The following is a 25,642-nucleotide window of genomic DNA, read 5'->3' on the forward strand; positions in this document are numbered from 1 at the left end:
TATTATGAGCACAAAAAAATATACACGAAGAATTTATTTTGAGAATCAGAAATATCAAGAGACACGGTAGTGTCTCGCGCCAAGTACGCGCGAAGCGAGACGCACCGTGACTCTTTTACGCGAACGCATGAGTTGCGAGTATCCGAGATTTTGAGATCTCAATAACGAGTGAACGGATCAACTTCTAAGTAGGTTCGATCGATAGCTTGGGGTTTGATTTATAAATAAGAGTCTTTTTTTTTCGTTACATGCCCTACGAGCGAAGATATTGCAATGCAAAAACCAAATGTGGAAAATTTTTTTTTAAGAAACGTCCACGTCGGACAAAAATGGCGGCTGGTGTGTCACTTTCCCATTTTTGACACGAGAGTGCACTCGTGCACTGTCGCAGTGCGTGACAGTTTTTTACAACTAGAAAAGGATAAGTGTAAGTGTGTGATAGTCGTGACCGTTGCCGCGTCGTGACAGATAGTGAAATATATATAAGTATTGATCGTAAAGAGCTGATGCCGAGAGATCTTTAAGAAGAAAGGTGTATCTACAAAATCGTACAAACACGTACGTATATGCTGCCTTGTAAAAGTTGTCAAACTGTATGTTTACGCGAGCGTTACTTCTGTAGTAACTTACGACGAGAGATCTTTAAGAAGAAAGGTGTATCTACAAAATCGTACAAACACGTACGTATATGCTGCCTTGTAAAAGTTGTCAAACTGTATGTTTACGCGAGCGTTACTTCTGTAGTAACTTACGATAATTTATGCCGGGATTACGATGATGAATTTAACGGAACGGGACGCGACGGACGCGAAGTAACGTAACGTGAACTTAAGAAATTACGATCGCCGTAATTTAAAGATAACCTTAATCTTAACCTTTTATTCATACCAAGCTGTCAAATCATTTCTGAAATGCACGCTGCTTCACGTTACGGCGATCGTAATTTCTTAAGTTCACGTTACGTTACTTCGCGTCCGTCGCGTCCCGTTACGTTAAATTCATCGTAATCCCGGCATTACTCGTTTACGCGGGATGAATTATCATAAGTTGCTACAGAATCTCCATTTACGTGGAGGAATTATCGTATAAGTTACTACGGAAGTAAAACGCTCGCGTAAACATAGTATAAGTGACAGATAGTGTGTGTGTGTGTGTGTGTGTGTGTGTGTACTACGTTTACGCGAGTGTTACTTCTGTAGTAACTTACGATAATTTACTCGTTTACGCGGAGTAAATTATCGTAAGATACTACAAAATCCCGTTTACGCGAAGAAATTATCGTAAGTTACTACAGAAGTAACGTTTGCGTAAACGTAGTGTGTGTGTGTGTGTGTGTGTGTGTGTGTGTGTGTGTGTGTGTGTGTGTAATTAAAATTATTTATATTTATATTATACATGTATATAATTTATTTAGTATTTATAGGATGATCTCTCTCGGCAGCAGGACGAGAAAAGCGGAAAAGCGACAACAATATTTCGATAGATTCGATAGATCGTATGGATGACATGCCCTTTTTAGAAGAGGATGCGTAACACTACAAATCACATGATATCAGTACAAAATTACCTTTTTCAAAAAAGGTAAAAAAAGGGCGCCAAGTACACGCGTGGTTGTTACCTCGAAAAAAAAACCCAAGTGGTAGTATCATTAATTTTATTCAAAAATAAATAAAATCTATTCTAATCTAGGTGGTAGTAGCTTTAATTTTTTAAAACAAAATTATTAAATTACAAAATTGTTACTTTATTTAATCCAAGTGATATCTACTTCGAAAAAGCCTAAATATAACAAGTAGTATCTATTTAAAAAAAAAAAAAAAGTAAAATCTTTTAATACTGCGCCAATTACAAAGAGAATATATACCTAAAAAAAAAACCAAGTGGTATGTATCTTTGTATTCCTGAGAGTCTTTCTATCAACCCAAGTGGTAATATAATAGTTTTAATTCTTCTTGATAAAATTATAATATTACAAAGAATTATTTTAATCACAAAGAATTAAAGAGGTAACATTATAAAATAAAAAAATATTTAATTAAAATAAAATAAATAAATTTTTCTTGTAAAAAACTTGTCATAGTGGCAATGGAAACGAATACGAGGGCGAAAACGGATAAAAGATTGAAGCGCACTCGGAAGGGAAATGAAAGCATCGCGAGCTTCCTCTTCTCGACGGTCCTTCGACTTTATTCGCGAGGCAACGATACTTTACGCAAATATCCAGTATTTTATACAATCATAATTAGCTAATCATCCGTCGACGAAACATATCGAAAACAGCGACGAAACAGCCACTTCGGCGTAAACTGCACGTTATGCGCGTTCTCGCGTATCTTAATCACTATGACAAGCAAATATATATGAAAAAAAACATTCTTTTTTTAAAACAGAAATTGAAATAAAAAAAGACATCTTTTGCGAGGTTGCTATTATATGCTTGAAAAATACATATGATATAAAGACACAAAATAAAAAAAGTATGCAAAATTATTCTTATTGTTAGTACAAAGTAATCGGAGCATGATCCTGGAGACGTCCCATGTCCGTGATATCGTCATCGTGGACGGGGCCTGTAGCCCACAGAAAAAATAATAAAAATAATTTGTATGTGCGTATGCATATGTATGTGCGATTGCGTATTCGTGTGTGCGTGTGTATGTATATCTATATTGAATTGCATTACTGGTTTTATGTAATATTATTTACTTTCGACAGTAACAATAAAAAAAATAATATATCATAATATAGAGTTTCTTGTCCTAAATAACATTACCGTTTTTCTTTCTTCAAATTTATCCTAGAATCCTAACACTACACTTCCAAAAAATCCTGATATTACCATACTAAGTGTACGCTACCCAGTGTACTAAGAGAGAGAGAGAGAGAGAGAGAGAGAGAGAGAGAGAGAGAGAGAGAGAGAGAGAGAGAGAGAATGAATGAATGAATGACCTTTATTAGCTTTCTCAGCTATTTTTACATACTACATATTTATACATACAACAGAACGTACTCTTTTAGCACACGTTTGAACATTTTTAGTTCTTCGCATCTTTTAATTTCGGCTGGCAGTGCGTTATACATTTTTACTCCTTCATAGAAAATACTTTTTTGCGCATTTCTCGTCCTACGAAACACTATTGCTATATCGCCGGTTTGTCTGGTTTGCCTATCAGTGTTCTTTCCCACTAATTCTAGACGGTCTTTTAATTGTTCCGGTAGCATGTTGTTCACCGCTTTAAAGATAAATGTACACACATTATAATATAGCCTCTGTCTTATGGACATAAACTGCAGCGCTTGCAGCATATGCTCCACTTTGGTATATCTATTGCATTGCAGTATGACTCTCATAGCTCGATTTTGCGCTTTTTGCAGCCTGGTTAGCTCCGTTTCACTCATGTCAATTAATAACGTTGCACAATACTCAAAATGAGGAGCTATGATTGTCTTATATATCGTGCATCTGGTATAAGCCGATATATAACTACCTATTCCATTAAGAAAACTCGTTTTTTTTCCTATTTTCTTTAGCATATAATCACAGTGATCTCTAAATCTAAGCCTATCGTCAATCATTATACCTAGGTATTTCATCATTTCGACACGCTCTATCTCAGTTCCATCTAAGCATGTCAACATAATATTACCTCTTAGCTCTTTTCTTACACTTCTAATTATCATATATTTCGTTTTCCCTGCATTCATTTTTAACTTATTTATATTCATCCACTTTTCTCTCTCTCTCTCTCTCTCTCTCTCTCTCTCTCTCTCTCTCTCTCTCTCTCTCTACTATAACAAACATCGAATTGATTTTCCTTTTTAGTTCTGCGCTACTTTCTCCCTCTACATATATTAAAGTATCATCGGCAAACATTTTTATCTTACACTTTTCTGGACAGACTTTGATTATATCATTTATGTAAAGTATAAATAACAAAGGTCCCAATACAGATCCCTGTGGAACTCCATATTCCGTTGCCATTAATTTTGACCATTTATTATTAAATCTCACCTTCTGAGTTCTATTCGTTAGATATGAATTAAACCATTCAAGAACCTTACCTCTGATTCCATATTGATATAATTTTCCTAGTAATCTTTCCCTATCTACTGTTTCAAACGCTCGCTTCAGATCCATGAAAATTACCCCCACCATTCTCCCTTCACTAACTATCAGTTTCCATTCGTCTATAACAGTTTGTATCGCTGTTTCACATGAATAGTGTTTTCTAAAGCCCGATTGATGTTCAGTTATAATACTATTATTTTCTAAATATAATTCAATTTGCTCTTTTACTACTAATTCTAGCACTTTCTTAAATATAGGTAACACATTAATAGGCCTAAATTCACTCGCCTTCTTGGCTTTATCTACTTTTGGAAAGAGAGAGAGAGAGAGAGAGAGAGAGATTGATTGATTGAGTTTTATTAGCCTTCTCGGCTATTTTTTACATAAAACATCGTTAAATTAATTCCTCTACATGAGGTACAATATATTCTCTTAACCTACGTTTGAAAGGTTCAATTCTTTCGCATTGCTTAATTTTTATCGGCAGGGCGTTATACATGTTTAAACCTTCATAAAATATACTTTTCTGTGCGCTTCTCGTCCTGCGATATTGAATTCTAATATTCTCAGTCTGCCTCGTTTGCCGTCCACTCACATCTCCTACTATTTCTATCCTATTACTTAAATGTTTTGGCATTATGCCTCTTACTATCTTAAAAATAAAAATACATACATTGTACATTAGCCTCTGTCTTACATTCATAAACTTAAGGGTTTGCAGCATCAATTCTACCTTTGTATATCGCGAACATTGCAGTATGACTCTCATGGCACGGTTTTGTGCCACTTGCAGTCGATTCAGTTGCGTCTCACCCATGCCTATTAACATCGTTGCGCAATATTCAAAGTGAGGCGCTATGATAGACTTATACACAGTACATCTAGTGTACGCCGATATATCATTTCCTATTCTATTCAGAAAACTCACTTTTTTCCCTATTTTCTTTAACATATAATCACAGTGATTCTCCCAACGGAGTTTACTATCGATCATTACACCCAGATGTTTCGCTATCTCGACACGCTCAATTATAGTTCCATCCAAACTTTTTACTATTATGTCTGTTTTTATTTCTTTCCTTATACTTCTAACTATCATATATTTGGTCTTATCTGCATTCATTTTTAACATATTTACATTCATCCATTCTTCAAGTATACCGAGCACCATATTTAGTTTTATTTCTAATTCCTCACAACTTTCTCCTGTTACACTTGCGGTCGTGTCATCTGCAAATAATCTAAATATACTTCCCTCCGGACAGATTTTAACTATATCATTTATATATAAAATAAACAATAGAGGTCCTAATACTGATCCCTGTGGCACGCCATATACTGTCTCAATTATTTTAGAACATATATCATTGAATCTAACTTGTTGCTTTCTATTACATAAATACGATATTATCCATTCCAGTACCACTCCTCTTATTCCATACTGATATAATTTTTCCACTAATCTTACCCTATCTATTGTCTCAAACGCTCTCCTAAGATCCAGGAATAACACCCCCACCATTTTTTTCTCCTCAATTATCAACTTCCATTCCTCGATAAAACTTCGAATTGCTGTCTCACACGACTGCTGTTTCCTAAATCCCGATTGGTATTCGGTTATTATTTCATTGTCTTCTAGAAATTTTTCCAATTGTTTTTTTACAACTAACTCTAATACTTTTTCATATATCGGTAACATATTGATCGGTCTATACTCGCTCGCTTTTTTTGGTTTGTTTACTTTTGGTATCGGTATTATCGTGGATGTTTTCCATCCTTCTGGAAATTTACCTGTCCTAAGCGAATCATTTATTACCCCTACAAACTCATCTTTTATCACAGGTAGCACCATTTTCAGTATATCACTATTTATCCCTTCCTCTGTTCCGTTCTTTCGTGGTAGTTTCCTAACAATTTGTTCCAGATCACTTGCACTAATTGGTTCAAAATTTTCCATAATTCCCTTATTCTCGATTACATAAATAGGTCTCCTACCTGTGCCTTCTATCCCCTTATTACTAATAGATTGCACAATGTTGCTAACTTTTTACATAATATATATTAAATTTATCAGCTATATTGCATTCTTCTATGTCTTCTAATATTTCAAAATCTACATTATCGATGTTCTCTGAACCCCTTTGCTCACCTTTAATTAATTCTTTCAAAGTTTTCCACATTTTTGTAGGATCACTCCTATTATTATCTATCATATTCTCATAATATTCTTTTTTTTTGCCCTAATAAGTTTAACTACTGCATTTCTTTCATTCTTGAAAAATTCCCAGTCCTGTTCTTTGCCTGAGCTTATTGCTCTACTGTGAGCCTCATTATATATATATATAAGGACTGTCCTGGAAACTGCCAAATGTCCCGGAATATACCGATATCAAAAATAAAAGTCCCGGAACATACTTCCGGACCTATATATATACGCATATATATATATATGGGGCATTTTCCGTGAAATCAGACACCCCCTCTGTCCAAAAATTGGAGTCACCTAAAAAATTCTTTCGGGGCTCATTTTATAGCTACACATATGTAGTTTTAGTGGAGCTGCGGCCTTTTGAAAAATCAACATGGCGGACCCCAATATGGTGGCCGAAGTCTGCGGGTAACGAGGTACGACAGATGAAATCGTTACTTGGAAGTTATAGACTGTCATAGAAAAATTTGTTAATGTGTTTATTTAGTAGTTAGCATTCAATCCATGGACAAAATAAATTTTTAGTTTGTCCAAAACCAATATGGCGGCCAAATTATCCGTGAAATGCTAAAAAATAACTATTTCGTTCTTTAAAACGTACAAACTGCGTTCAATTTTCATGAAAATTTATATCATGATACATTTTAAGATGTTGATCATAAATTAACAATTGGGACGTCGTATTTGAATATAACGAAACCCAATATGGCGGCTGTATATTCGAAAAATGTTAAAAAATAATGACGTCGATATTCAAATCATACAGACTCGTTCTAATTTTATTAATTTGAGTGTTACGGTATTTTTTAATTGCTTTTTTTTTACTTTTTCAAATTTTTAAGAATTTTCATTATTTTTTTATTTTTGACTATGATTTCGTTATTGCGGTAACAAAATTTGAACGTGGTTGATCAAATATATGGCCGCTAGATATTGAAAAAACAGATTAAAACAGTGATCGTTTTTTCAAACTTACAAACTTGTGTTATTTATTACTTAATTGAGCGCTGCAGTATTTTCTCGTCGCTAGTCTCTCATTAAGATATTAAAAATTCGGACAATCTGTCTCTCCTGCCTTCACTGGCCGGACAATCTGTCTCTCCTGCCTTCACTGGCCGGACAATCTGTCTCTCCTGCCTTCACTGGCCGGACAGTCTGTCTCTCCTGCCTTCACTGGCCGGACAATCTGTCTCTCTTGCCTTCACTGGCCGGACAATCTGTCTCTCTTGCCTTCACTGGCCGGACAATCTATTTCTCCTGCCTTCACTGGCCGGACAATCTGTCTCTCCTGCCTTCACTGGCCGGACAATCTGTCTCTCCTGCCTTCACTGGCCGGACAGTCTGTCTCTCCTGCCTTCACTGGCCGGACAATCTGTCTCTCCTGCCTTCACTGGCTGGACAGTCTGTCTCTCTTGCCTTCACTGGCCGGACAATCTGTTTCTCCTGCCTTCACTGGCCGGACAATCTATTTCTCCTGCCTTCACTGGCCGGACAATCTGTCTCTCCTGCCTTCACTGGCCGGACAGTCTGTCTCTCCTGCCTTCACTGGCCGGACAATCTGTCTCTCCTGCCTTCACTGGCTGGACAGTCTGTCTCTCTTGCCTTCACTGGCCGGACAATCTGTTTCTCCTGCCTTCACTGGCCAGACAATCTATTTCTCCTGCCTTCACTGGCCGGACAATCTGTCTCTCCTGCCTTCACTGGCCGGACAGTCTGTCTCTCCTGCCTTCACTGGCCGGACAATCTGTCTCTCCTGCCTTCACTGGCTGGACAGTCTGTCTCTCTTGCCTTCACTGGCCGGACAATCTGTTTCTCCTGCCTTCACTGGCCGGACAATCTATTTCTCCTGCCTTCACTGGCCGGACAATCTGTCTCTCCTGCCTTCACTGGCCGGACAGTCTGTCTCTCCTGCCTTCACTGGCCGGACAATCTGTCTCTCCTGCCTTCACTGGCTGGACAGTCTCTCTCTCTTGACTTCACTGGCTCGAAAAACTACCTGTCTTGCCTTCACTTACTTATTCAATGTCAAAATAGAGAAAAAGTTCATATTTTGTCGACCAGTGTAACCAGAAATGTACTTAAGTTAACAAATGAGATGATTTTTTATCGGTTTATGGACTTATTCAGATACTAAGGCATATATGCCGTATCTCGTAAACTAGATCTGATAGACCACAAATCTGACGGTATACTTGGATTCTGCACCTCACAATTACCTAGGAACACTTAACAAATCGCAAGCAACAAAATGTGTAACTGGAAAGAGTTTGTATGATTTGAATATCGACGTCATTCGTTTTTAACATTTTTGGAATATACAGCCGCCATATTGGGTTTCGTTATATTCAAATACGACGTCCCAATTGTTAATTTATGATCAATATCTTAAAATGTATCATGATATAAATTTTCATGAAAATTGAACGCAGTTTGTACGTTTTAAAGAACAAAATAGTTATTTTTTAGCATTTCACGGATAATTTGGCCGCCATATTGGTTTTGGACAAACTAAAAATTTATTTTTTCCATGGATTCAATGCTAACTACTAAATAAACACATTAACACATTTTTCTATGACAGTCTATAACTTCCAAGTAACGATTTCATCTGTCGTACCTCGTTACCCGCAGGCTTCAGCCACCATATTGGGGTCCGCCATGTTGATTTTTCAAAAGGCCGCAGCTCTACTAAAACTACATATGTGTAGCTATAAAATGAGCCCCGAAAGAATTTTTTAGGTGACTCCAATTTTTGGACAGAGGGGGTGTCTGATTTCACGGAGAATGCCCCATATATATATATATATATATATATATATATATATATATATACACGCACATGTGTGTGCATAAGAATATATATAATTTATAAAAAGCGGGTGTCCCACGTAGAAATTGCCGATGTTGTTTAACTGGCCCAACATTGGCCCAGTATCGGCGGCCAAGAGTTGGCAACCAATCTTGTCCCAGTACTGGTTTAAAAGTCGGGCCTATAACGGGCCGTTACAAAATACGGACGTGAGCCAGTACAGGCTAACCTTTGACTGCGGTACAGGCCCATTACTGGGATGCATATATTATATGATACATATATAATCGCAATAATCATTACGCAATATTCATATATTTATTACACGCTTATGCTATTATAAAAATATAAAAAAAATCTTATTAATCTAATAATAGGGTATTAATAGGGTATATTTATAATTAAACAACTAGCAAAATATACATACATATATCTTTAATATAAGTTTTAAATAACATAAGTTTTATTTTATATTTAACTTAAGTGGATATCATTTTCAATGGCATTTTACTACACTTATTCTATTGATATGTTTAGCCCTTCTCGTCAATAATCTACTACATTACTTATTATTTTTTTTGTTATCATCCAAACTTAATATAATTATATATAAATAATTTCTGACTCAATATATATAATAGTACTTTTTTATGTTAACGAGAGAGAAAGAGATGGTTTAATTAAAATCAACATAAACATAAGAACAAATTAATTTTAAACATGTTATATTATTCGGAGAATACATAATCAAATGCTGCTGTTACCGAGAAAGACATATTTTTATTATTTTAATGATTATGATGTCTACAATGCTCTCAAAAATAATGTAGCTCATATATTCATATAAATTTAAGTTTCTCAATAATAACTGAGCCAAAATTGGATTAAAATATGCGAACAATGAATTTAATAATCAATCAGGTAATCTGTAATTTCACATATTTTACTGTTTCGGAAACATTCCTCGATCCATTTACATTTAACAATTTTTATACACGTTTGCTCACGTGCTTTCACGTTTCTCACAATAGTGCTTGTCTCACTTGTGTCTTCTACAAAAATATGCGTAACGGAATTATCAATAGTGTCTTTAACTGTACCTGACATAAAACGAAATTTAAATTTAGCACAACACGATTGATTTTCGAAGAATCCAATTATATCTCTAAATAGCGAATAAGGCGATGTACTCTTGAATAATTCCTTGTCCATTTCTTTTTCTTGCTCACTGGTAAGCTGATTGTCCGCATGCAAAATAATTTGCACAATTAGATTAGTGCAATAATTTATATATATTTATATTTATTATTATATATTTATATATATTATATTATATATATTTATTATTATTTATTTATTTTTTTTTTATTTATTATTTATTTATATATATTTTTTATTTATTTACCTCGGAAATATTTAGTTTCGTTATTTTGCCGAATGAACGCTTCAAACTTTCCTCATCTGCGTCAACAAAAAATTATCGTAATATTTATCATAGTTTTCTGCAATTTTGTGTCTAGTAATATCCCGGCTACACAATAATTCCCATGGTAAAAAATCGTCTAACAAGGCCAAGTCAGATTGATTGGTGACACGTTTAAACCAATCCAAAGTTACAACATCGTATTTTCCACTGTTTATTACTTCTTTCCCTCGTATCTGAAATAGGAATTTGTTCTATTAGTTCGATAACTATTGCGTGTATTCAAGCTTGAGTTGCGCGAGAACGTACGTAGCACATATATTGTATATATATATATATATATATATATATATGTATATATATATCCTACCGTTTTATCATTGCTTACTATCACGCAGAAAGTTGTATTCATTGGATTTTGAACAATTTTTGCGCTATGCTGCTGCAGTATTTCTTCAATCTGCTCTTTCGGCAATTCATCGGTGCCATTAATCACGCAAATTTCTTTTCTGTCTAATAGTCGCGTGAGTGGTAGGTACGCGTTTGCTGTACATCTTTTGACTCGATCGCTGTCTTTTCTACTTGAATAGTATAAAATCATAAGTAACATAATTTCGGTATCCAATATGCTTGTCAAATAATAATAAATTGTTTGTAACTAACCTGACCTTATTCGACACACGGGCGACGCGGCTGAAGGAGACACCGTACACTACGAAACAGCCTCCTCCACCCCACCCGCCGATCCACCTCACGCGATGAGCCGCGTCTCGATTGTCTCGAATCTTCAATTGTTTTTCTAAGGCTGCGGTCCACTTGACGCTACAAATGCTTCGAATCATTCCTCTTCTCTTTTTTTTCAATGAAGAAAGAAGGAGAAGAAGAACGCTGCAAAGCATTTGTAGCATTTACTATCGGCAATATATGCACCTCAATGCTGGATCTGTATCGCAGCCGAAGTTTGGCTGCGGTACAGGCCTAGCCCTGGGGTAAATATACAAATATTGCCGATAGTATATAATCTCAATAAAAACATTCAATGACAAAATTTGAAAACTTATATTTTTCTATAACAATATATTGGTTATCAATAATAATATTAATTAGTATGTAAAACTTAATAAAATACAAAAAATTATGCTTTATGTATTATTTTTTGTTCAATTCTTTATGTATTGTAAGAAATCGAAAGAGGTCCACCCGATAGGTGGCCCCACATGTCTCACGCGAGCGGAGCGGTTGCTACGATGGCTAGAGGTACTGGCCACCGCCGCCAACGCGTGATTGGAGAGTGTATGTGATTGGTCGGTTGGCGATGACGAAAGTTGTTTACGCGAAATGTGTAACGGTCGTACAAGTCCGAACGTGTTCAGACGAGTCGAGTCGAAACGAGTCGTGTAAGCGAGAAGCTTCGAGAGAGTTCTGAGGAAGTCTCCGAGGAGATCGGACGTGCGTCGGAGGGCTCGTGCCTTTGTAATCGTATCCCGGCGTATCGATTTGTAATTCGTAAGTCCGTGCAATGGACTTCGCGGAGATGTAAAAGTGAAATACATATTAAATTAACGTTAGCCATCCTTGTCTTCTTTTCCCCTCAACACCACCCTCGTTTTCCTTTGTAATAAGCGGAATCATAAAAACCGCGTCACGTTGTCGAGATCGTCCTGCAAATTCCTTCGTGAATACCGGTGAATGATAATTATCAAAAGAAACGATAAATTATCCAAACAAACAACATTACAGTTCAAAAGTGGGATTAACATTAACCGTGAGTGTGGTCATTTGTGCTCGCGTCACAATAGACGGTTCGAGAGTTGGCGTCCGCCACGGTATCCCAGTGTCTTCTACCCTCGAAGTGTCCTGACGATACTTTAGTACCTTCTACCGAGAGGTCTGTGCATATAATACTCTCGTTTCCGTTTCACCGTCGCAGAGATAAATGTTGTGTGAAGAATAACGTTCAAATATACGTGAGTTTCGATCGCGTGGTCGCGCTCTCGTCACGATCTCATCACGCTCCCGTCACGTGATCTTAGTGTGCTTAGAACGCGCAGAAGAAAACGAACAATGAATAAGGATATTCGATTTTGTTTGGAACAACTCTCGTTGGGAGAACTCCAAGAAGAAGCCCGGACGTATGGCTTAATGGCATCGGAGGATCGGCAGCAATGCCTCAAGGCTATAGTATCGCACCTCGAAAATAATGGGCCGCTTCAAGATTTCGGAAATCAAACGAATGAAACAGGGTCTGCTTCTGCTGCGGCGGGGAATGCGGCGGAACCTTCCGATTTTTCACAATTCTGCTCCTTGATGTTAGAACAGTCGAGGCAGAATCGGGAGATGATGAAGCAAATAATGTCCATGATAAATGCGACTCCGAGAAGCCCCGCACAGGAACCGTCGTTAACGTCGGCCCACACGAATCGCACGATCGTGTCATCAGTAGCGCCAGCACAGGCAGTTACGCTGTTAGCGTCTCAGTTGTCGAAATTCAACGGCACTGAGGACGAAGATGTCACTATATGGCTCAACAAAGTGGAGAATGTGGTGCGGACTCATGGCGTCACGCATGAGATTGCGCTCTTAGCCGCCACAAGCAAATTAGGCGGCAACGCACAACGGTGGTTTGAACACGGCACAGGGGTTGTCAATCGATCATATATAGTCTTCAAGGAAGCCATTACTCGCAGGTTCAAGAGAAGAACGCCGATGTACGTGCAGATGAGAAAGATCGAAGAACGGCAATGGAATTTCCCGAAGGAATCCTTTATGGATTATGCCATGGATAAAATCGATCTGATGCAAAGTGTCACGTTGCCGGATACCGACAAGATCCAGTTAATAATTGACGGCATAGCGAACATGGCAATGAGAGGAACGGCGACAGCGTTAGATTCAACGGACATCGATCAATTCCTCGATCAAATGCATCGCATCACGTCTTCATGCATGCCGAAGAAAAATGTGATGAGTAAGCCGCAGAAAGGAAAGGACTTCGCGGCGAAAAAAGACAATCAGCCTAAAGTGTCAGTGAGCCCCAATTCAGTGCCGGTAAATAAGGACAAGTTTTGTGCCTATTGCAAAACCAAGGGGCACGTACGAGAGGATTGCTTCAAGCTAAAGCGCAAGGAGCAGTCTCAGTCGGTCGCACCGGCCGCCTCTTCTACCACGGTTTCGGCAGTCGACATTGCCGACACAACGGCGTCGCCCACAACGGCGGCACAGTCCACGGAACCGACGACGGTGGCCTGCGTAGCAGAACAGGACCGGAGGCTCGAGCTCGACGATTTCCGGATTAAGGTTATCGCGTTGAATAAGGTGAAATCCGATTTAGTAACTCTCGTGAATGTACAGGTAGCCCGATTTCTTTCGTCCGACCGTCCATTTATAAGAAATATTTCGAATCGTCCGATAACGCGACAAATTCTCACCATACGTACAAAGCGTTAAATAACTCGCCAATACAAATAAGCAAAACCGTTTCATCCGAGTTAATTTTATCTCCGTTACCGGAATTCTCAGCTTCAATAGAATTGAATGTTCTATTTAACGATTGCTTAACAATGGATTTAATAATTGGTATGGATTTTATAAAGAAACATAAGATAAAAATAATGTATAATCCAACTTCCGATAATCCAGAGAATAAATTGCGGTTATTCAATGAGATAGCGTTTGCGGATGTAATCCCCGAACCGCCTGAGAAGTTAGAGGAAAAATTATCTTCTATCGAGACGGATTTCGACGACGGGGTTAAACAACGATTAATTTCGGTATTCGAGGAAGTAGAGTCGGCAGAGATACCCCCTTCTGGAGAAAAATATTTAGTTAGAGTTGCGCTCAAGGACGAGTCAGTATACGCGTACTCGCCCAGACGTGTGTCGTGGAAAGAGCGAGAGCAAACGAGAGAAATAACCGACGACCTTCTGCGGAGGGGAATAATCAAACCCAGTTCTTCTTCTTACTGCGCGAGAACCGTGCTAGTTAGAAAAAAAATGGTAAATGGCGTTTATGCGTAGATTTTCGGCCGCTAAACGCTCGAGTGCACAAGCGAAAGTGCCCGTTCCCCGTAATCGAGAATTGTTTGGTAGATATCGGAAAAAAATCTGTGTACACGTTGATAGATCTGAAGGATGGTTACCACCAAGTGGAAATCTATCCGGATGACACGAAATATTTTTCGTTCGCGACATATGACGGTCAGTACGAATACGTACGTTTGCCTTTCGGATTTAGCGAATCGGGAGCTGAGTTTTTCGGACGAGTAAGAAATCTCCCTGACTTGGCAACCTTGATTTGATTACGAAAGATTATACTATACATGGATGACATCCTTATACCTACCGATACGGTTGACGAAAATTTAGAAATTATTAAACGGGTGCTCAGAGCTTAAACGTTACCATTTCGAGATCAACATTGACAAATGCCAGTTTTTGAAATTAAAGGTTGAATTCTTAGGATATATGGTGTCAGCTAACGGGATAACAATTAGCGAAAGGCATACGAACGTGATTCATAAGTTTCCCGTTCCAAGGAAAGTGTTAGATGTTCAGCGATTCTTGGACTTGACAAATTATTTTAGAAGATTTATTTAGAACTATGCGAGTAAGGCGAAGTCTTTAACTAATTTGTTGCGCAAGTCAAATAAATTCATTTTCGATGAAAATTGTAGGCAAGCTTTTGAATCTTTGAAAAAAGATTTAGTCTCCTACCCGGTTTTAAGACTGTACGACTTAAATGCGGAGACGCAATTGCATACCGATGCGAGTCATATAGCAATTGCCGCGATTCTACTGCAAAAGCAGAATGACGGTGTTTTCGCTCCCGTGGCTTACTTTAGTCAAGCGACAAACAAGGCTGAAGCCAACTACATTAGTTTTGAGCTCGAGATGTTAGCTATAGTGAAATCAATCGAAAGATTTCATATTTATCTTTATGGATTGCAATTCACAATCGTGACCGATTGTCAAGTATTGGTTTATGCCGTAAATAAGGCTCATCTAAACCCAAGAATTGCTCGTTGGACTTTACGTATTCAGGATTATAATTTTAAGATCATCCATCGCGCGGGAGAAAAAATGGCGCATGTAGATGCTCTAAGCCGTATCGTGGCATACGTCGATTCGATGCCCATCGAAAGAGAGCTAGAGTACAAGCAATTAACGGATGTCAAGTTAAAAAGTATCGCCGAAGAATTGGAGTTTAAAGAGAACGATAAGTTCGAGCTTATCGAAGGATTAATTTATCGAAAGGGTGAAGACAAACCCCGATTCGTAGTCCCAGATTCCATGATCAATAATGTTATACGCGTATATCACGATAACATGGCTCACTGCGGAGTTATTGGTTCCCGTCAGTGCGCAAAAAGGTTCGTGATTATGTTGAAGACTGTCTAGTATGTTTAATGTCAAACACATCGGTAAATTCACGCAAAGGTGAGATGCAGATTACGGATTCTCCTTCAGCTCCTTTTCAAATATTGCACACCGACCATTATGGTCCTTTGGTGGAATCGGTAGGCGGGTTTAAGCATGTCCTGTTAGTCGTTGACGCGTACACACGATTCACTTGGTTGTTCTCGGTTAAAACCACCAATTCGAAGGAGGTAGTCAAGCAATTTAACAATCTGTTTCATATGTTCGGTAACCCGAACGAAATAGTATCTGATAGAGGAACTGCTTTTACGTCGCACGAGTTTACCGAGTTCTTAAGTTCCAATAATATTAAGCATCGCAAAATAGCGGTAGCGGCCCCCTGGGCGAACGGTATAGTTGAGAGGGTGAACAAATTTTTAAAATCATCACTAAGAAAGCTGGTCGAAAAACCACGTAGATGGAAAGATTACTTAAGTACAGTTCAATATGTGATAAATAACACATTTCATTCTTCTCTGAAAAGTTCCCCCTCAAAACTACTTTTAGGTTATGACCAACGTGATCACGTGGATGCTAAGTTAGTAGAGCGTCTCAATCAGTTGGCGAAGGTTGAATTTAATTTCGAAGCTTATCGTGATTTGGTTCGCGAAGCAGCGGTAGACTCTACTGAAGGCATAAAGAATTATAATAAAGCATATTATGATAAAATACACAAAAAGCCTACGGAATATAACGCAGGTGATCTGGTAATGATTCGCGACACGGTTGTTAAAACTGGAGAGGATAGAAAGTTAAAACCTTCGTATAAAGGTCCTTATAGAATTGCGAAGGCTTTGAATAAAAATCGATACGTAGTGGAGAGTATTCCCGGTTTCGACATCACATCCCGTCCTTATAATTCGATCTTGTCACCAGATCGCCTGAAGCCGTGGATTAAAACGGTTAAACCTGTCAGTCAGTCAAGCGTTGAAGACATTCCTATTAATGTATAAATTTAAATTTAGTTTATTTTGTGAATGGCCGAACGTGCCTATAACATTCTGTGTTATTAATACCAAATTAATTGAGTAAAGTTATTTTATTTAAGTTCGAGTTACATTGTTCAAAGTATTGTAATATTAATGAATAAGTTACATTTAAGTTATGTTGAAAACCAGATTACATTCGGGTCGAATGTCATGCCAGGCGGGCCGATCTGTAAGAAATCGAAAGAGGTCCACCCGATAGGTGGCCCCACATGTCTCACGCGAGCGGAGCGGTTATTGCTACGATGGCTAGAGGTACTGGCCACCGCCGCCAACGCGTGATTGGAGAGTGTATGTGATTGGTCGGTTGGCGATGACGAAAGTTGTTTACGCGAAATGTGTAACGGTCGTACAAGTCCGAACGTGTTCAGACGAGTCGAGTCGAAACGAGTCGTGTAAACGAGAAGCTTCGAGAAAGTTCTGAGGAAGTCTCCGAGGAGATCGGACGTGCGTCGGAGGGCTCGTGCCTTTGTAATCGTATCCCGGCGTATCGATTCGTAATTCGTAAGTCCGTGCAATGGACTTCGTGGAGATGTAAAAGTGAAATACATATTAAATTAACGTTAGCCATCCTTGTCTTCTTTTCCCCTCAACACCACCCTCGTTTTCCTACGTAATAAGCGGAATCATAAAACCCGCGTCACGTTGTCGAGGTCGTCCTGTAAATTCCTTCGTGAATACCGGTGAATGATAATTATCAAAAGAAACGATAAATTATCCAAACGAACAACATTACAGTATAATATATTATAATCACATATGTACTCTATTGATATATTTATTAATAATGAATATTTTATTATGAAAAAATACAAGTTTATGAATTTTGTGATTGAATGATAACTGCGATTAGCACTATCGGCAAGCATACACACGCATACACAAGCATACACACTCAGCATTGGGCTACATATGCAGTCCAATGCTGGGTGTGTACTGCAGCCAGAGCTTCGACTGCGGTACAGACCCAGCACTAGGCTGCATATATTGCCGGTAGTACATTTATATATTCGCAGTAAACATTCAATTACAGAGAGAGAGAGAGAGAGAGAGAGAGAGAGAGAGAGAGAGAGAGAGAGAGAGAGAGAGAGAATTCATTAACTTATATTTTTCCATAATAAAATATTAGATATCAACATATATATCAGTATGATCAACCGGAAATAAGTTGGCGCTGCAAGTTCATATTTTTTAATTTACTATAGCTCAAACGATTGCTCCCTAATTGCTCCCTCAGAATCGACAATTGCTCCCCTTTTAAGATTATTATTTTTTGAGATATTTAATAAAAACGACAAATTTCTAATTTTTATTGAAAAACATATTTATAATAACTCTATGCAACTTTATAGGGCATAGAATGATTGCTTCTTTATTGCTCCTTATTGCTCCATCATAATTTTAATGATTTATTGCATTTTTATTGAAAAAATATCAAATTAAACATTTCAGTATCGGCCGCCTATTGTAACTATGGCTCGGCAGCGCATGCGCATGCTACCATAACTATGCGCATGCGTGATGGTATCTGTTAGAGCTTTTACGGAGGCTAACCAATAGCCTTATGGGATTAACCAATCAGAATGATTCCAAGATTCCATTTTCTGCGATTCCGTCTTGCATGGGGAGGCACCCTTAGGGCTTAAAACACCTATTGTAGTCATTGTAGATGGGCCCTAAGGCCGAGTTATCACTGAGCGCGTCACGCGTCGCGTCATCACAAGTTAACCAATCAACACATCCCATTTTATTACATTACTTGTGACGGGATCAAAATGGGATGTTTTGATTGGTCGCGACGGATAAGGCCCGGTCTACAATGGATGTCGGAAGTCGGAGTCGTAAGAAATTGACCAATCAATTGACCATTCATTATTTTTCGGCCGCAAGGAGAATAATAGATTGTGATTGGTCAATTTCTTACGACTCCGACTTCCGACATCCATTGTAGACCGGGCCTAACGCGACCAATCAAAACATCTTATTTTATTACATTATTTGTAATGGGATGTTTAGATTGGTTAAGCCCCTTGCACAATGCCAGACAACAGGCAATAGAAACAAGAAATAACCAAAAAATCGTTAATTACAACGTTAAAAAATTCGAATGCTATGATTGGTTGGCAACAGGCAATAGGCACAGAATTTCCAACGTGACGGAAACTCTGTGTCTATTGCCTGTGTCACTGTTTATTCTTCATTTATACATGATTTCTGATTTCTATTCCCTGTTCCTATTGCCTGTTGCCTGGCATTGTGCAAGAGGCTTTAACGACAGATGACGCGACGCGTGGAAACTAAGCCTAACGTCAATAAGGGCTCATGTACAATGCTGACAGGTGGGCAATTAAGAAGCAATCGTTTTATGTTGGATATACTTGCAGAAGACTGTGAGAAATGTATTTTTCCAAGAAAATAAACAGTTCTCTGCTAAAATATCATACAAAATTAATTATACGAATGGAGCAATTAAAAATCCCAATAAAGCGAAGCGAGAAATAGTTAAGATGGAAGCACATAAAATTACAGGAGCCATGAGCAGAAAGCAGAAGCCATACGCGCATGCGCTATGGTATCCGTAAAAGCTCTAACAGATACCATCGCGCATGCGCATAGTTATGGTAGCATGCGCATGCGCTGCCAAGCCATAGTTACAATAGGCGGCCGATACTGAAATGTTTAATTTGTTATTTTTTTAATAAAAATACAATAAATCATTAAAATTATGATGGAGCAATAAGGAGCAATGAAGAAGCAATTGTTCTATGCCCTATAAAGTTGCATAGAGTTATTATAAATGTTTTTCAATAAAAATTAGAAATTTTTCGTTTTTATTAAATATCTCAAAAAATAATAATCTTAAAAGGGGAGCAATCGTAGATTCTGAGGGAGAAATTAGGGAGCAATCGTTTGAGCTATAGTAAATTAAAAAATATGAACTTGCAGCGCCAACTTATTTCCGGTGTATGATCAGGCTTAAGTGACCGATTCGAATCCACAACGTCCGCGCGTCTATCCTCAAGCCAGCAAATTGCGCCTCCCGCCGTTACTATCCGCTCGCGATGGTATCACGAGTCCGCTCGTTACTATACCTCTCCTCGGTCGGTAACATTCAGTCCATGCTTTAACTTTAAACACAGTACACACACACATACATGTAATTATATTACATATAAAGAAAAACAAAACTTATAATAAAGTACAACTTTCCGTATTTTATTAAGTTTTACATACCAATTAATGTGAAATATTACTTTACAAATGTAGTAATGTTATAATTACTTTTTTGTTATTTCACTGTTTGTAAATGCAATTTTTTGATACCTGTAACATAATATTTTTTTCAGGCTTTTCTCACAATGCTACCTTCCAATTATAATTACATTATTCTGATACTTTACCATTTCCCGAAATTTGAGGGCCAGGACTGTGAGCCCAGGGTGTGGCGACGATCTACTTGAACGCCACCGTGCCCTGCAACATGCTGTCTAGTTACAGCAAGAACGACATCATATATACCACGTTCGTGATGATCGAGATCTTCGAGGAGCTGCGCCTGACCGAGCCGCCGTCGTCGGGAAACTCGATATCGACGCTACTGATGTCACCGAATATATCAGGCTTTTTCGTATATGCAGGAAGTATATGCAACTTAAGGTAAATAATAATAGATTTTATAATGATTATATATAATCGTTTTTATACTCTGTCCAACGAGAGTTCGACCAACTGCGTTGGTTCTGCGCATAGGCGAGCAAAGTGGGGGTAAAGTTCCCAGAGCGTGGCGTATCGTAAACGTAAACAGACGTTCCGTGGGGGGAGACCTGCGCGAGACGGACGAGTTTTCGTTCGACCTAACAGCAGTCTCTCGTTGGACAGAGTATACGTGTATATATATTTCTCATGCCATACTACTAGTATTAAAAAATGTTTTTAAAAATGCTTTTAAAATGCTTTTAAATGCTTTTAAATGCTTTTTATATTTTACTTACATACACATTACATAAAGTACCTTACAAATGCAGTAATGTTATAATTACTTTTTTGTCATTGAATCGTGTGTAAATGCACTTTGTTTCTATATTTTGGACACAATATGTTTTTATGATATTTCTTTTACGGACGTACTTTATACTAACCTTGTGTGAGGGCATAGGATAGTCAAACACGTCACGATAAAATTGTAATTGTTTACCTTTAATTGACAGGCTGAGAGTAAAAATGACCTATCTGCAAGGTCCGAGCAAAAGTGAGTTAGAAATGTTTCCGCGCAAAAACGAATTGCTTGAGGTTCCGGGCAAAAACGAATCACAGAATAGCTCCGAGCAAAAACGCCTCAAATACATAAGTCGTTTTTGCCCGCGAAGAAAACTAGAGTCATTTTTGCCTGCACAGAAAACTCGTTTTTGCCCGCGCAGAAAAATTAACTCGATTTTGCCCGCGCAGAAAACGACGCGTTTTTGCCTATGATGAAAAGCAACCTGATTTTTGCCTGCTTTGAGAAATGAACTCGGTTCCCGTCCGCGTGGAAAAATAAATTCAATATTACTCGGATTTTTCGTGTTTTTTAAACATTTATATCCAAATTCAAAAAAAAGAAATAATTCAAAAATGCTTTTAAAACTACAATTTGCATAATTTTTTCCAAATTAAGACGATGAATTTGGATTAAAAGTACAGGTTAATTATTGTTTATTTATGATTTTGAACCAAATGTTGGGTAGGATAAATTAGAAAATTGGCAGTATTTTTTTATCATTATATTTTTAATAAACATAAAAAATAAACATGTATTTTAAACATTGTTTTAACTTTTACATATGTCTTTTCGGTACATTTCTATAATCTCACTACATTCATTCAGGTCCATAATTTTACTTGAAGCTAAGGTTTCACTCTGCGTCACTATCACCGCTCGCTAAGTCAAAATCTTTAGACGAATTTTCTACCCTCAGTGTTTGATAAAAAGCTTTGTATTTTGGATCGATAAATTGGATAAGCTGCATCAAATCGTTGTACTTCTGTTTCGTAATTGGTCTTCCATTGGGATACAAAAGCGAAAGATCCGCTTCTTTAAATTTCTCTTCTGTACATTTCTTCTTGCTAATGTCAACATCGCGCAGTATCTCGTCATCAAATGTCATAAATATATGAAACGGCTGCTCTTGGTCGAGTTTGATCGTTCTAATTTTCATCCAATTTATTTTGTTGTGATCTACGTCTTGTTTTCGATTTACAATAAGCTTTTGTAAATCCTGTGATGAAAAGAAATCAGTCGATTGCATTTTTTTAACTTCAAAAAATGGTTGCTTTTTTTTGGTATTCTTAATAATGTCAATCCAGTGGTCCGGGGTGTTGACAGTTTCGTGCCGTTTGCGTTCCTTTTCTATTAATCCGAAATTTCGGTCGCAGCTATTATAGCTGTGACCAGACAGTAAGAACTTCTCCTCAATTAAATTAATTGAGCTGTTTGCCAAATAATGTTTTAAGAGAAGCGTAATTTTTATGTTCCGATTCTGGCCTCCGCATGAATCCGAGTACAGGATGACGTGTTTTACATTTTCCGGAACGTGGTTTTGGAAATGCTTTCACAAGCAAGACGCCATTTCTTGCCCTCCCCTATAGCAGCAACACCTTCGGACCACATGTACATGTATGCTGAAATGACAGGGGAAATTATTATTAACTTTGCTTCTTTAGTCAATAATATTTATGAAAATCCAAATGTGTTTTTTTTATTGTACTTGATTAAAAGGATACAAGGACTCGCTGAATCCGATCCGAGGTCATAATTGAAAAATTCTAAAATTTCTATTTTTGCAATAAATGAACACAAAATTGATAAAAAATGGATGAAGTAAGCGAGATTTCGCGGTGGGCGGAACGTACAGGGGTAAAAAGACCCGCTCATTCCGAATCCGAGGTCAGAATTTTTCTCCATACAATAACACAATTGGATTTCATTATACATGCTAAAATACACACGTACCTTGATTTGAAATCTCATTAACAATACATAGATTGTAAGTAGCAAGTTGGCGCTTGTAGAATGCGATACCAGTTGTCACTGACGGTGTTTCCAGTACTTTCTGCAAATCGAACGTTAGAACGATCGTATCTTCATCTGCATTTTCAACGTCGCGTTTGAACTCTGCGTGAATTTTTTTCCTCAAATCGTCGTGTTCTTCTTGCATATTTTCGAATTTTACTCTTTCTTCGTTCGGCAGATCTTTGTTGTTTAAGTTCACTTTTATCGTATCGCAGGTTTTACATGTGTCCGTGTGTCGTTTTTTAAAACTCAAATTAAATTCATAGTTGAAAATGTCTCGAAACATATGCTCGGATACAAAGTCTGCGTTCGTGACTTCACAGTCGTCTTTGTACATTCTGTACATTATTGCCAAATTTAAATTTGAATTTAAGTATTTCTTCTCGGAATCTGATCTACCATAATGTGATTCATACTTTGGAAATCGGTTGATAAAATTCCGAACACCCTGTTTAAGTGTCTCGCTAGTCCGATTCGCTTTTACTGCTCGATTCATTGAAGATGCAGTGATCTGGTAGCATCCCAGCATGAATGATCTACATACTTCTTGTTCAATGCCATTGCTGTCTGTTAAGAAATATTTGTAATTGAATTCTCTACTCTTTCTTGGAATAATCGGCAAAAAGGGATCTCTTTTAGATGTAGTTGGTGTCTTCTTAATCGATGCACGGATCAGCAATGTTTTTTGACTTTTGTTTGATTGTTCATAGTAAGTCGAAAATATTTCTTGTTGGCGAGCAATATCAATTTTTGTTGAGCAGTAAGTTTTACATTTGCAAATACTTTGCGGAATGAATCTTTTTTCTGGAATAATTTTCCCTTTTTTGGTGGTATGTTCTCGGCCACGTTCCACATTTTCTTTTGCAATGAATTTTTTATGCATGTGTGGTTGCCTCTTACGCTTCCGTGAATTTTTGTTTCCTTGTGGCTCGAATTCTGAAGCATATGTAAGAGCATATGCGTCGAAATAAATGATAAAATAAGGCTATGCACGCAATACGTAACACAATCACGAGAAATCACAATTTTCACATAGTTTAACTCAAAAATGTAATTAACAATCATAATATGATTTTATATTATATAATGTTAGGAATATTTTTAATGGCATAGCAAAAAAATATGTAAACTTGATATAAATGTGTATACTGTCACCCAAATAATATTAAATCAAATTTTGATTCTATACAAGTGCACGTGCACACCTTTGCTTATAATGGATTAAAAATTGTACCTTCCAAATCTTCTTCAGAGCTTGTGCTATTCTTTTTTTCTGAATCTGTCAATTCGGGACTGCTCTCATCATTATGCTTGTCTGGAATGTGAAGTAATATTGTCATCACAAATTTCATTTATACACACTTTGACCATTTTTATCATTACAATAATTGAGATTTCAAGTCGTACAAACCTTTTTCCATTATCACTTTTTTGAAAAATGAAATCACGTTACACTGTTAAATGTTAAAACACTGAAAAATGCCTTGGAATGAAACGTTACGTCTTTGCTGCTCGAGTTTTCACACGAAAATGGGATGAAAACCGGTGAAAACAAAGAAATCACGTGTCGTCGTATGTAAACATACACACAGAAAAATATATACTATCCGCAAGTAAATATTACTTGTTTTAAATATTTGATAAGTTCATATATCCGCAAATCTACCATAAAGTCATCGCAAGCCTCACATTTACTCAAAACATATTCTATAGATATTAGCAAGTCTAGTACACTTCAAATAAGAATATTTAATTAATACAAGAATTCGGATTACTTACTATATACAGTCTACTGAAGAGAAGTATATAATATTCTTAAAAGAAGAATGAATTCTTGTTTTGAGCACAAAATTATGAGCTTTTCTAAGATTTGTGCTAAGTATATCTTAAAGCTATTATTAAAATAATATTCTCTATTGAAGAAACCTATTACTTAAAATAAATATAATGAAATAAATAATTGCTTTTCTTGCGACCGCACGCGCCGCGTCTCCAGTCCGTCGGCAATAGCGATGGAGGTGGTGCGTGCGACGAGGACTGGCGAGAGGGGATAACGTCACTAGGAGGTCGAGGGCACATCGGCGAGGGAGGAAGCAGCAGAGCACGAAGAAGATGCCCCGGTCTAAGGCCAGCCCTCCGAAGCGTCCCGAGGACGGACCACGACAGGGAATCCTGACCCGGAGAAATATGGTGTTACCCGATTAGATTCGCGGAGTAAGAGGGGTTAGAGGTAACATAAGTTGATCAATTTGATCTTAATTTTGAAGGTCCGTCCGGCGCGATTAAGATTAAGTTTGCGACGAGGCTCGAGGAGCAGCGGCTCCATGTAGAGAATAAGGATAGTAAATAAGTGTAAGTTCCCCGATCCGAATGTCATTATTTTCGTTGTCTTATGGGCTGAAAGGCACACGGCCCGGCCGCAGAGAATTTTAGTTTGTTTTCGTGCATGAATCGCGGTGACGCGCGAAAAAGTATACGGCGGTCGAGCCACACACAATCTTCGACGTGGTTCGCACGACGAAGGTCCGAGAAAAGGTATCGTGGAAAAACCAACGCGATCCGTACGCTGGGTCGCGAGTTAAAGCGACAGGGCACCGATGCCCCAGAACGGCGTGCGCCACGCGAACGGTAGGGACGCGGTCCGCATTAGGGGGCCGAAAGAGAGCGCCCCACCGAAAACCGA

General features: G+C 37.8%; 1 protein-coding gene and 2 long non-coding RNA genes across 3 annotated transcripts in view; 1 reads left to right on the forward strand and 2 right to left on the reverse strand.

Moving 5' to 3' along the window:
- Window positions 1-25,275, forward strand: part of LOC143906549 (uncharacterized) — a 52,536-nt gene extending 27,261 nt beyond the window's left edge. The window contains exons 2-3 of the long non-coding RNA XR_013259565.1: window positions 20,258-20,567; window positions 24,956-25,275. This is a non-coding gene — a long non-coding RNA (uncharacterized LOC143906549). The remainder of the gene's footprint in view (window positions 1-20,257; window positions 20,568-24,955) is intronic.
- LOC143906566 (uncharacterized) lies at window positions 9,810-11,076 on the reverse strand. Its single transcript, XR_013259568.1, has 3 exons — window positions 10,881-11,076; window positions 10,493-10,746; window positions 9,810-10,323 (listed from the first exon to the last, which is right to left on the reverse strand). It is a non-coding gene; the product is annotated as an uncharacterized LOC143906566 (long non-coding RNA).
- LOC143906548 (uncharacterized) lies at window positions 21,280-24,845 on the reverse strand. Its single transcript, XM_077422693.1, has 2 exons — window positions 22,900-24,845; window positions 21,280-22,568 (listed from the first exon to the last, which is right to left on the reverse strand). The coding sequence occupies exons 1-2, from the start codon at window positions 23,840-23,842 to the stop codon at window positions 22,465-22,467; spliced, it is 1,047 nt and encodes a 348-aa protein (XP_077278819.1). The 5' UTR covers window positions 23,843-24,845; the 3' UTR covers window positions 21,280-22,464.
- Window positions 25,276-25,642: the final 367 nt, after the last annotated feature.

The sequence above is a fragment of the Temnothorax americanus genome, unplaced genomic scaffold (genome assembly GCF_048541705.1).
Source record: "Temnothorax americanus isolate GAGA-0224 unplaced genomic scaffold, ASM4854170v1 Scaffold73, whole genome shotgun sequence".
NCBI lineage: Eukaryota > Metazoa > Arthropoda > Insecta > Hymenoptera > Formicidae > Temnothorax > Temnothorax americanus.